Source organism: Apus apus, chromosome 3 (genome assembly GCF_020740795.1).
Source record: "Apus apus isolate bApuApu2 chromosome 3, bApuApu2.pri.cur, whole genome shotgun sequence".
Classification (NCBI taxonomy): domain Eukaryota; kingdom Metazoa; phylum Chordata; class Aves; order Apodiformes; family Apodidae; genus Apus; species Apus apus.
Genome location: NC_067284.1, coordinates 107,272,487 through 107,285,127, shown reverse-complemented (window position 1 = coordinate 107,285,127; position 12,641 = coordinate 107,272,487). Strand labels below are relative to the sequence as shown.

Here is a 12,641-nt window from a genome sequence, read left to right as displayed (position 1 = left end):
TGAGTCCCGCCCATGAGGCAGCCTTATTGATTCAATTTTGTTTATTATGTTAAATAAGCATATTGAATCCTTAGCTAAGTTTAGGCAGTGTCCTAGCTCTTCGTTCAGGGATTTCAACAGTGTCGGGTCTGGACCAAAGTCTTCCCCTGCAGTTCTTCACACTGGAAATTAGGACTAAACATCTATTATTTATTTTTGTAAGGCTTTAAAACTGTTAATTGGGGGCTGAAAGGACTTACCCAGTAATGCACAGCATACCAGAAGAAGGCCTGTGGCATGGCTTTCAACCTAAAAATCATTATGGATGGCTCCCAGAAGATAAATTCTAACTAAAACACAGTAGAGAGTGAGACACAACTGCATCTTGCCATGAGTGAATCACAAAAATCTTATTTTAGTGTGTACAGCAGCACAAAGTTTGGGTGGTTTGTAGAATGTGTCATGAGAACAAACTCTCACTTTTCTGCAGCCATCCAGAGTAATTCTGAGTTTAGCAGGGTATGCACAAGCAGGTGGAAATGGGAAGGGAAACATCCATGACATGCCACTATTAAATATTAATTTAAAAATTGTTGATTTCATTTTAGATTTTGGACCCAAGCAAGGGGTTCACCTTCCAGCAAATAGAAACTTATATAAACACTTGTGGCAGCAAAGCAAGGTATGAGAAATGGACAGAAAATTCATCTTACATAACTACATGTCAGATGCCTTCATTTAAGCAAAAAATCCATTGCCTTTATCACATCAGTGTTGACTATGACTCCAATTTGACTCTCTGCACTATGTTGACAACCACTGCCAATAAGTGTTTCAGCACCTCCAAGCCAGCAAGAATGAAGAGAGTGTAAAAAGAAAGCAGAGGGAGAATGATCAGGAAAGGCAGGCATGTAACAGAGCAGTTCTCTCTCAAAATAGATTGGCTCATAGTTTGTGTTCATGTCCATGTTCATATTCTTGGGCTAAAATTGAAGGATAATTCCAGAAATAATCTTATCCAGGAGAGAATAGTTTCTGTGCACCAGCTAAACACATATGTCTGCTCTAGTGATAGGATCTAAGAGTTTTTTATCACTGATAGGAAGAAGACACTCACACAGTATGGCTCTCCACCAGTCCTAGCAGGCAATGCATTTTCACTTCTCATTTGCTTCTTTCCTTTTCATCCCTTTAGTATTTTGTTGTGATTTTGCTGTTCAGTAAAGCTCCTCTAAAGAGCAGAAACGGTTTTATTTTAAGCTGGGAAGCACCCTGCTCCAAGCAGCTGAACATGGTCATTCAGAACCTAGAAATCTCAGGGTCTCATCTTACTCAGGCAACAACTTGTGTTCTGGTTTTGGGCAACCTTTATTGTCCTGACCCCTCTGTTCCTTATAGGCAGATAACCTTCTTGTCCATGGTAACATACAAATCATGTCTAATAGTTCAACCCTTATCCTGCTGCCTCCCAACCAGTAGGCACCTGTATGCTAGAGAGAAACCCTGCATCACGTCCTTCAGCACAGTGCAGATATTCCCCAGTTAAACAGACCAAACCATCAGTGCTCTAAACCTGGGAGATATTAGTTCTGACTCCAAAGGCTGTGCAGTCATGCTGCACAGCACCAGGCCTGAGATAACGAGCTTTGCCTCTCAAGAGAGTTAATTATTTCTGGTATACCAGCACACTGCTGCAGCGGTATCGTTTCCAGTCCTAGAACTAGATGGGTTGGACTGGGTTGTGGACAGCAACGTGCAATGCTTCAGGCACAGCTTCATCATGAAGGGCCTTGTGGTACGTTACAAAAGCCAAGGTCAATACCTCAAGTGGAAGCTAAAATGGGGGTTTTTTTGAGAGGATTACACACACCTTTCTAGGAAGCACAAAGGAGTTTTATTCATAGGTGAAGCTGCAAAGGACCAAAGGGCCATGAAAACCTGAGTACCCAGCTTCCACTCTCACTCTCAGTTAGCAGAACTCCAAGTCCTTAGCTTAACCTGTTTATTTATGTATTTTACTTTCTGATTCTCTGTAAATTCTGATTTACTTCCTGTGACCACCTGATCTCACCTGATCATACCTAATTAAACCCATTGTGAGTGCAGAGGACTTAGCTACAAGTGGTACCCTTGTGCTTCTTCATACTGGCATCTGACACATCATTTTGAGACTGAAATAATCTGATCTTTTGACAGTCGTGGGCTGACATTGGTGATCTGGTTATAATGTCGAAACCAATGATCTGGTGTTGTCTCTGGCCTTGTTCTTGGAGAGCTATGAAGGATGAAGCACTTAATGGTGTGCAAAATCAAACCATGGCAAGAGGACCCAAAACAGCAAAGCACTGAGAAAATATCCTATTGTTTAATGCTGCATAAGGAATCAGATACAATAGAGGTGAGAAAGGAGTAGGAAACAGGGAACATGGGACAGAAAGGACAGTTTCTGCTTTTCTGAATGGCAAGCAGACATATGTTCAACAGGAAGTACCAGTGGTGCAGCTGGAGTAATGCTGTTGGAAGAGAAGAGCAAGTCCACTGTTTTGGGAGCTGCACTCGGACTCTGGAGACTGGGGGTAAAACCCTGTTCTGGAACAGTGGCAAGACCTTTACATGGATGTTAATGCTACTTCTACTGCCAAGAGAAATAGATGTAGACCTCCAGAGCATTGCTCAGAGGACATACATTAACTGCAAGCTAGGTCTGTATCTCAAGTGGTCCTGAACATGCTCTGGAGAAATGAGGTTCAGTCCTCAATTTGTGGCACCTAAACTGAGCTGTCTGATAGGAATCAGTTGTCTGAACTCCCACCGTAGTAAATTCATTTAGGTATTTATTCCTATCTAAAATGCCTTTGGACATTTGAGACCTCACACAGGATTGGCAAATATAACACAGGGGACAACTGTGACCATCTAGAGTTTCGCCTGGCTAAGCAGGATGCTCCTGCAGTGCTTCAAACAATACTAGATACCTTCATATAAGCAGAGGAGCCCTGCAGCTCTACATAATACCATCAGCAAATCCTAAAGAACAGCTCAGTTCACACTATTGTCAGCACAGTAACTCTTCTGGCTCTACTAACTGTAATGATGAGGAAGAGGTTAAGATGCCAAAGCGTATGTACTTACTGTTACCTTGGTTGTACATAGGACACAGGACATACAGAAGACCAGTAAATGCCTGGAGGGACATTTCTGTGCCTTCTCTAGCCTCTAAACTTACATTTAACCACAGTTATGCATTACAGCTAGTGAAATGACAGAACTGAAAAAAACCATGCTTTTTAAATAGGAAATATGGGCCTAATCAAAGATGGAAATTTCCTGCTCTTCAGTATCACGTAAGTTCCCCCACAGAAAAGTGGAGAAAAGCATTATTGCAATCAACATGGGAGTTTTTAACACTTGTAAGAAAACTGAATTTTAAATATTCATTGCAGGTTGAAGATAACTCTTGATTTAACCTAAAATATTACTTTTAATGACACAGGACAGAGAAGTCTTAACTGAGCCTCCATGCCCAAATGCCAACACAAAGCAACAGAAACTTACTTCCACAAAGACTTCATAAGCCATAATCAGGAGGAAGATGAAGAGACAAAGAGCAGTGTTATCTCCATATCCAGAAGTGGAGCTGTGTTATGCAGAGAGACTTATCTGGTGTGAGACAGATGAGGAGGAGCCAGCACCATGTCCCAGAGTACGTCAGATACATACCATGGAGTGTTGCTAAGATCATACACTAGTTATGTCTGGAAGGGACCTCAGGAGATTATTTAGTTGAACTTCCCAATCAGAACAGGGTCAGCTACTAGGTAAAATGATTATCACAAGTTTTCTCTTGCAGATTTTGTTGCAAGTTGCCTAATATTTTTGCTGGCATGTAAACTGAGCTGGGATTTAAACATAACTCAGGTCTGAGGATGAAATACACATATAGGCTAAAACATCTAGGAGGCATCCACAGCAAATGGCTTGAGAGATTATCACTGATAGTGCGAATTGCAACAGAACATAAAATGGAAGGTGGTGTGATTGTGGATATGTAAAATATTTTCCCTGCACAAAATACAAAGAGATGGGTCAGGAGATGAGCACTTTGTGAACTCTGATTTGCAAATTCTCTGATCTGGAAAGACAGTTGCTGCATACAAATACGAGTATGAGTCTGTAAGTGTGTGTTTGTTTGTGTATATCTGTAAATGGAAAAGAAGGATGATTCTATTCCAAAAATCACACTTATGTACTGTAGCCAGTATGTGATGAGGAACAGAAGTAGAATGAACACTAGTGCCAAGAAGCCCATGCTGCAACACAAATACAAACATAAATGTAGACAACCCCAGCACCCCTGCAGAAATGAAACACCTTTCCTTCCCTCCTTACTAGGTAAGATGATGACGTCTTCTCCAGGGCCTGGGATGCTGCAGTTGAATCCACCCCAGCCTTTTTCCACATCGTTCCATGTCTCTGGGTGTGACCATTTCAAGACAGCATCAGAGGGAACTACAAAACAGGACACACAAAGACAGAATTCTCATTCTTAGTAGCTGGGAGAATTACCAGTTTTTTGACAGTCCAGCATCTGTGGCACTAACATCCTCTTTTTGTCACTGATGAACCAACACTGGCTGTTCTTTGTTATCTTCCATGTTTAAAGGAAGCTGATGGGTAAAAAGATCTCTTCCTGGACCATATACTGAGAGTTAGAGGGCAGGGTAATAACTGCAAAAAACAGATTCAAATTCCTTGGTACCCATCAAAAGCAAAGCAAAGCAAATCTTGAGGTTTGTCATACTTATTTTAGGTTATGCCTTGTGAATATGCTTCATAAGCAATTCCTTCATTATGCCATCCAAAGCTCTGAGCATTTTGAACACAAAATTAAGATGAACAAATGAAAAGCAAATCACCTGTGCTTGGTGGCAAAACCAAATAATCATAATGGTAACTAACCCTACCAGAAAGTGTCAACTCTTCTCATGCATTTTTTATTCCCCAAGGGTCTAGAAAGCAGATTGAATTCTCAGGGCATTGGAATTTCCCAAATTATGAAAGATTTTCAAAAATGAGTGAGCAAAACTCACAAGGTTGTTTAGCTGTCAGAAAAGCAGGAATTTTCCTGTTGCAAGGGGTAATGAAGACCTGCCTTGGAAAAACAGCTAGATTGAAACACATGTCAACTCCTGCTCATTCCCCAAAGACTTACTTTTTGTCTCAATCCAAAAGGAAATTTCTGAGCCTCAGCATCAGGAAAATATTGGGAGAAATTAAATTCACAAAATGTAGGTCTTTAACTTGCACTTGTATTTTAGATGGCTAATGAGCCAGTCTTCATAAATTAATTGCCTAAGTTTGTTCTGCCGTCAAGAGAGGAAGGGAAACCTTCAGGGGAAATCCTGCACAGTAAGTTCAGAAAGCCCTAAACTAATGCAGGCAGGGCCTCCCTCTGGAGGCCTCTACAAGCATCTACCTCTGTCCTACCATTGTAAAGAAAATTCTGGCAATTTTTTCTTGAGGAGGGCTTAATCAGATACTGAAAACACAGGGGCAAGCTAATGCCTAAGTGTGGGGGACTAGACTCAGCCCAGTAACATGTAGAAAAACCCCCGTGGAGGTCCTTAAGGCTGGGTCTGTCTCCATTACTTTTTTGTTCAGGGGGAAATAATGCTGCAAAAAGGTCTCTAAACTCTATTGCCACTTAAGTTATTATTGCTGCTAGTACACAACAAGGCAGCTATTTAACTAAGACCAAACTTTGGAGGTCTCCATTCTCTCTGGTGTATTTTTCTGTCCAACTCATCATGTAACTGTGTAGTAATGTCAGACTATTACACTATGATCACTATGAAGCACTAAAATACACTGTAGTCTTACATTCTCCATGACCTTTCTGATCTGCTGTAGTATTTCTTAAGAAAAGTTTATAGTCTTTTATACAGTAGAATCACACATTTATCATGAGCAATGGTAGATATGGCTCAATGAAATGCTTAAATGAATGCTAAGAACCCCTGTTGGGTTGATAGATGTACAAAATATTGAAGTGAGACATAGCAATCTATTTCTGGAAAAAGCAGTAAAAAGAAATAGTGTGACTCCCAGATCAAGCCTTTCAGATACAGACTGTCACACACCTGGGGTAGGTAAAGCCACTCGTTCCTTCTCTTTCAGTGTGACCTGAATTATGTCAGCTCCTGTGACTGAAGACAGAGAATTACAGGGAGTTACAGCAAGGCCTTACAAATTAACAACAGCAAAAAAAAAAATAAAAAAAATAAAAAATCACAGTAAATCAATGGCTACATGTAGTTTTCTGACATTGCTTTACATTTCTAACCATTTTATTTTTCTCTTTTTGAGAACAGCTATGCGTGTTTTCTAAGCATTTTTGTGTTTTTTGTACTTTGAGAAAGGATTAAACAAAAACATTTTAATTTACAGATGCCGAAGGTCTCAAGACAACTCATTAGAAGCAGCTAAAAGAAAATATTCAACAATCAGAAATTCTAAGCTGGAACATGAATCGCATTTATCCTACTATAAATCCACAGCAGTTCCACTAAGACAAGCAATATTACACCATTGAATGCATAATGTATTAACTGGCTCTAACAGTGAATTAAGTTTTTTGTTTTGTAATTTGGTTTTGAATTTTTTTCCCCAAAAAAACCTGGTATCTGAAAGAGATGCTTTAATTAGTCAGACTTTATAGACTGAAGACAGGGACTCTGTTCTCTACTGTGAAAAGAGGTCAGAAGGAATTATCACAGTAGTAACCTTTGTGCCAGTGTATTGTCAGCAGGATAAGGGCCAAGATAATGCAAATCAAACTAAGAGGAGCAGGAGAAAACTGTTTCAGATCCAACTAAAAGGCTACCTCCTCTTCATCTCCAGTGGCATACAAAGACACTTCCTTTCAGTCACCAGACTGGAACTGTAGATTAAAATAGAAACAGTTTGACAAACATAGATCTCCTGTCCACTCCCCAGCCCCTTATGGTGACCCTAAAATTTTATCAGAAGATTTTTTGGCAGTAGAAGAATTATATAAATGAAGCCATTGTCAGAACCTCTCTCGGTTTCAAAACATGCCAGGAACTTTCCTATGTGTCTAGCACCCCACCGATGGGATTTCATGCCATATTGTAATTTACTTATTAAATCTTTAAACAAGTCTCTGTACTTTTAAATTGTGAGAACCATCCTTCCCTGCCTCTCTCCTTTTCTCCCAATGCAACTGAGCAAATTTAAAATAAGAGAGGTTCATTAATTTTAAGTGTTCAATAAATTAGTATGAATAATCAAAAATCTTGATTATTTCTGATAATTACTATTTTATGTCAGTTGAAAGCACTCAATTGAGTTAGCAGCAGCATATGCTCCTATGCCAAATGAGGCTTCCATAATTAAATAGAAACTGATTCCATGAGGTTTTTCTCATGTCTGATTAATTAGTAATCAGGTGTCTCAGCCTGGTTCTTCATGACACCTTCTCTCCCAATGGTAACTGTGATCTGATCCATATATCAGTCAAGTCAATCTGCCCCAAATAGTCACCTAAAGCTCAAAATGAACAGCATAATGTCTTTGGGTGACCAGGAGGTGAATCTCTGGGGAGAAAGAATGACAGGAAGTGCTAATTTAAAGTCTTTGACACAGAGTTCATGTGGCTTTTAGACAATTCTCTTCTAAGGGTACTTTCATGGTATGGTGACACTCTTTTTCTCCTCACTTATAGCTGGGCAATCAGGAATCAAAAGTGTTACATCAGACTTAGGAGAAGTGAGAGAACCAAGCCCTGATGCTATTCTTTTTTCAATAGTTGTGTTTTTGTCAGGTTTGTTGAGGTTTTTTTGGCTTAATTTTGCAGACACTACAGTGCAATCCTCTAGTTAAGGATGTTTGTATTGTTCAGAGAAAAGCTGTTTAATTAAATCCTAAAGGGACATAAAACTTCATCAATATGCTATACAGACCTCAGAAAGGGGTTCAGTCCCCTTATACAGTGGAGAAAGAAATTGTTAAGACTTAGTGCAGTGATGTCCCGAGTCACAGTAAAAGTCTCTCATATTTGCAGTGTCATCTGAGCACAGAGCATGACAATTCAAACCATTATAAACCATTTATACCCTCCACATGAGTGAAGGAACAGGAGGCTGCATTGTCCACATCCCTGCAACTTGCACAATTATTTGTCTATAGGGTATGAAGTGCAATGGCTGTGAATCAGTAGCAATTTGCTACCATTTCTCTCAAATACTCCTAAAAGCTGATCAAAACAGCAGAGATACATGCCTTGGGAATAACCAAGACTACACTGACATAGTCCTTCTGGTTGCTTTGTTTTGCTGCTGAGTATGTTATCCTTGCTTCTCTTCAGGACAGGAAGAGATATAGGCAATACAGACAAAGGACATCATTAGTAAACATCGAATTAAGGTGACTCTTCACAAAACGCAGTCATAAGGCTCCAGGGCTTAGTTGTATAAAACCTTTATAAGGGTCATCAATTTTCTGTCTTATTACAGCTCTTACTGGATGTTTGGGCTGTGAATCATAAGTACAGGCCTTCTTGACAATACTCCCGGTAACTTTCTTCTGGTTCAGGGCTCCTTGAGTGAACATGAAGGAGGAGCAACTTAGTCTTTCACCAGCTTTGCAGTGATGGGAAATTTTGCCTGTGGATATTAGGAAGGGGTGAAAAGAGGATAAATGGCTCCAATAGCCTGACTTACAAATAGCAAGCAACTCCATGCTATTTAACATCAATTGGGCTAACATACATCACGGGGAAATCAAAACTTTTAGACAACACAATCAACAACACAGCGAGACACAGCTCTAGAAACTAGAGAACCCGGGATAGGATATTTTGTCATCCTCAGCCAGGATCTGTTACAGGAGATACCCAGAAGTGTCATGGGGACACAGCAGGGAGGAGATGTAAAAATAAAATATTAAAAAATAAATAAATTAAACAATATATAGTTTTGGGCTAATGCACACAGATTCTAGCTTACACTACATTACTATTTGTAGAAGCAGAGATGAAGTCATTAATTTCCACCTGCAGAGATTGCAGAGTCAAAAGACCAACCCTGACAGGATTATAAGGGCACTTCATCATCTTTTTTCTGTAACTGCTATATTCTCTGTCTCTCTGCTGCTGTGTCAGAAGGACAGGAACTCATCCACCAGGAGAATGTTGACTTTTCTGTTTGTGTCTATTACAAAGGACACCTCTTTGCTAAGAACTGACATTTCATTTCATGGATCTAAGCAGCCCACATCTGGTCAACTGACCTTCTGAAACAACTGATATAGGGTGAGTTTTATCTAGCTGGAAGAAAAGACTCATGCTGTACAATCAGTCCTCTGTAACAAATTAACTCCATTCTTTAGGACTTTCACCTAGGATTCTCCTCTAGCCCTGAGCAAAAAGGCTGCAGAAAATATCTTTTTTAAAAATTTCTTTTCTGTATTTTAATATTAGAAACAAACATTCTTAAGGGCCTGCTTTTTTCTTCTGTACAAAGCAATTACAGAAACCCACAGATTGTAGTGGAAGTGAGATAATTCTTTAGGAATTTAGAAAAGACAGTAAGTGTAATCAAAGTATTTTTTTAAGAACTATGGAAACTGTAAACCTGCTTCTGACACAGCAGTAATATGTGGTTGAGCCTTAGGCCCTCTTAATAACTCACACATGAGTAGATTGAGCAAAGTCAGCAGAATGACCCATCTCCATGAAAGTTGTGTCTACTGAAAAATGTATTTGGGGTAAATTAAAAGTTTGATAATTCTTTCACTGATGTTTTCAATAAGGTTTGTGTCCAGCACTTCGATTTTGGAAAAAAGCCAAGAGAAATCTGGAGACTAAGCAAGCCAACACTTTGTTTAATTCGAAAATAAAATGGTTTAAATACTTCAAAAGTGAACAAAAAGGAAACAACATCTCTCTGGTTTTTAGCCAATTCCAGAATTGCCCAGAGACCTTCACCAAGGAGCAGAACCACACTGTGGCACCATATGCTCGTATTTGTAACAGACTTAAAAAGCTCATAATGTTATTATTGCAATTTACACAGGATATTTCTCCTAAAAATATCCTAGATGTCCCAGTGTGATGTTTCTTTCCACCTTCCTTGTTACAATAAGTTTTTTCTCTCTCTCTTTTTTTTTTTTTTTTCATTCAGCATGATCACATCATGTTAAGACCACTCTCTGAAACATGGTTGAGCCCCAACCCATCATGTTTTGAGCCACACCCATTTCAGGGCACACCAGTGACCTTTGAGGAACTCTTCAGACATGGGGTGCCCCAGAGAAAAACAGGATGATGCTATGAAGACTGAATAATGTCAAAGCAAAGCAGATGATGCAGAAATGACTGGCACAGGATGCCTCAAGCTTCCTCATCTTCTTTTCACTCAGTATCCAGCAGGTACATGGGGTTACGTGTCTTTCTATTCCTTTCAAATGATTGGAAAAAATATTTTAAAAGAGACTCATGGGTTGATGAGAAGGGTTTCATGTAGATAGGCAGCAGTGAGCACCCTTGTGAAACAGATCATTGCAGACGTCACCCACATATCAGAAACATTCTCTGCTGCAATTATTTTTCTCTATTCACCATCCTCTGCTTTGTCCCATGTCCAAGCCTCATTTACAAAACTGCAAGCAAGCAAAGCATGAGGGCAACTTAACTCCTTTAATCCCCTCCATACGGTATATTTTCTTGCCTTTTGTGTTAGACAGACCTTTTTTTCTCCCCCAGAGATAAACACTTGCATGACGCCAGGCAATTTTGCATGGAAGGGGGCATGGAGAAAGCCCAAGCCCAACGCAAACTGCTGGCCAAGGTGGCTTCATTCAGCTGCCCATGTTGTTTGAATAACAATATCTTCTCAGTTGTGGGGTTTTCCCTCCCCTTTTTTTTCCCCCATGCAGGCCTGAGCAAAAGGCTGTGTGAATTCAGAAGCCTGCTTGTGAATGAGCTGGCATCTGATATGTATTTACTGACGTTAATTTTGGATGTAACGCACCCCTGCCACTTCCCCACAGTTTTCCCTAAAAGGCTTTCTGACAGGGACAAAAGCAGAGGGTCAAAAGTAAGTTGACCTCTGCCAGAATGTACAATTATTGGAAGGAGGGGGTACACCAGCAGCTGTCGAAACCCCACCGGCGCGGAGAAGTGCTTCCAAAATCTGGAGGATGACTAATAGGCTCCAGCTCTCCCCTCCGCCCTGCGAGAGCTGCCGACTTTCTGCAGGAAGAATTATGGCCCTCCCGAGCAGCTGCAATAATTGTCTTCCCATTGTCCCCCAGCCCTCCCTCCGCCACCCCCTACAAGTGCCCATTGTCGGCGTGGAGTCGAGTGATTATATGCTTGGGCTGATGCTGTTTGTGCCCAGCTGCCTGATTGCTGACACACGAGCGTGGAGAGGGGGGACCCGCGTCTGCGAGACGGGACTCCAACATACCAGACCTTTTACATAAGTCAAACAGGAACAAATGACTCTTTATCAGCCCCTTCTCCCTTTGAAGTGGCGGCTGCTTATAGGCCCTTACAGCTTTTCCTCCTTAGCCCGAGCAAACATCCTCCTTTTGATATGCTACATGCTCATTATCTCTGCCCCATTTAATGATTTTTGATTGAAGGGTGGCAGCGCAGTTGCCAAGAGGGTAGTTAAAGAGGCTCCACGCAGTCAGGACGACAAGAAAGGCTTTCCTTGTGCAGCAGCCTAAATTTGGAGTTTCTTAACAGTGTGTTCTTGTTCTTAGCAGCAGATAAGGGCTGAGCGTGAAATTCTTAATTAAGCAGTAAATAGAGAGTGGGGTGTCAGCAGATGCAGCCTGTAGCCATGGAGACCAAGTGAGATGAAGGAGGGAGCTGAGACTCAACGCCGGCCCCGGGCTTGGGCTTGACTGACAGCTGAAGAATCCGACAAAGCTTGTAAATGGGATTAATTAGTTGCCTAATTATTTCATATAGTTAAATGTAAATAAATAATAATAATTAAAAAGAAACCCAAACAACAACCCAGATTGCAGACTTAAGAAAGAATGTGTTCTGAAGGCCATCGAGCATTGCCATTTCTGGGTTGGTGGACTGGTGGGTTTTTAAGGCCAGAAGGGACTATTGTGGCAGTCTTCTTTGACCTCCTATGGAGCATGAATCTCTCCTCATGAGGTTCCTAATAGCTTCTCATAGAGCTGGAGCATATTTTTCTGAAAAGACAGCCAAGCATCACCTAAGGACCCTGAGTGATGGAAAGTCCACCACATGCCACGAGTCTGCTCTGATGGCTAATTATCTTCACCCCCTCAGCCTGCACAGAGAAGATTAGGAGAGAAGTTAAATGGCACACCAGGGCTAGGAATCCACTTGCTTTGTTTCAGACTTTTACCCTACCAAGCGCATTAGATTGTAGGTATCCAACACTGAATTATTGCTCTCACTGCTATAAAAGTCCTTGCTGAGAATGCTCACAGCATGAATTATACGTTAGGTGTTTTCATAAATTTCTCCTTGTGTACTCCAGATGATTGCTTCTCTCTTCTGTATGAAGATGAAAAACAACAAGTTCTTCCCATAATAAAAATCAAGATGAAAGGAAGGCAAGAGAAGGACAAGAAAGTATCTGTGATGCAAG

At 40.7% G+C, this 12,641-nt stretch overlaps 1 protein-coding gene across 1 annotated transcript in view; it reads right to left on the bottom strand.

Annotated features, from left to right (window-relative positions):
• The window catches only part of PKHD1 (PKHD1 ciliary IPT domain containing fibrocystin/polyductin), a 250,597-nt gene that overhangs the window by 88,645 nt on the left and 149,311 nt on the right, over positions 1–12,641 (bottom strand). Inside the window, exons 49-50 of the mRNA XM_051615066.1 lie at positions 6,120–6,185; positions 4,369–4,488 (exon numbers count right to left, since the gene is read on the bottom strand). Coding sequence (XP_051471026.1) covers positions 4,369–4,488; positions 6,120–6,185 — 186 coding nt within the window. The remainder of the gene's footprint in view (positions 1–4,368; positions 4,489–6,119; positions 6,186–12,641) is intronic.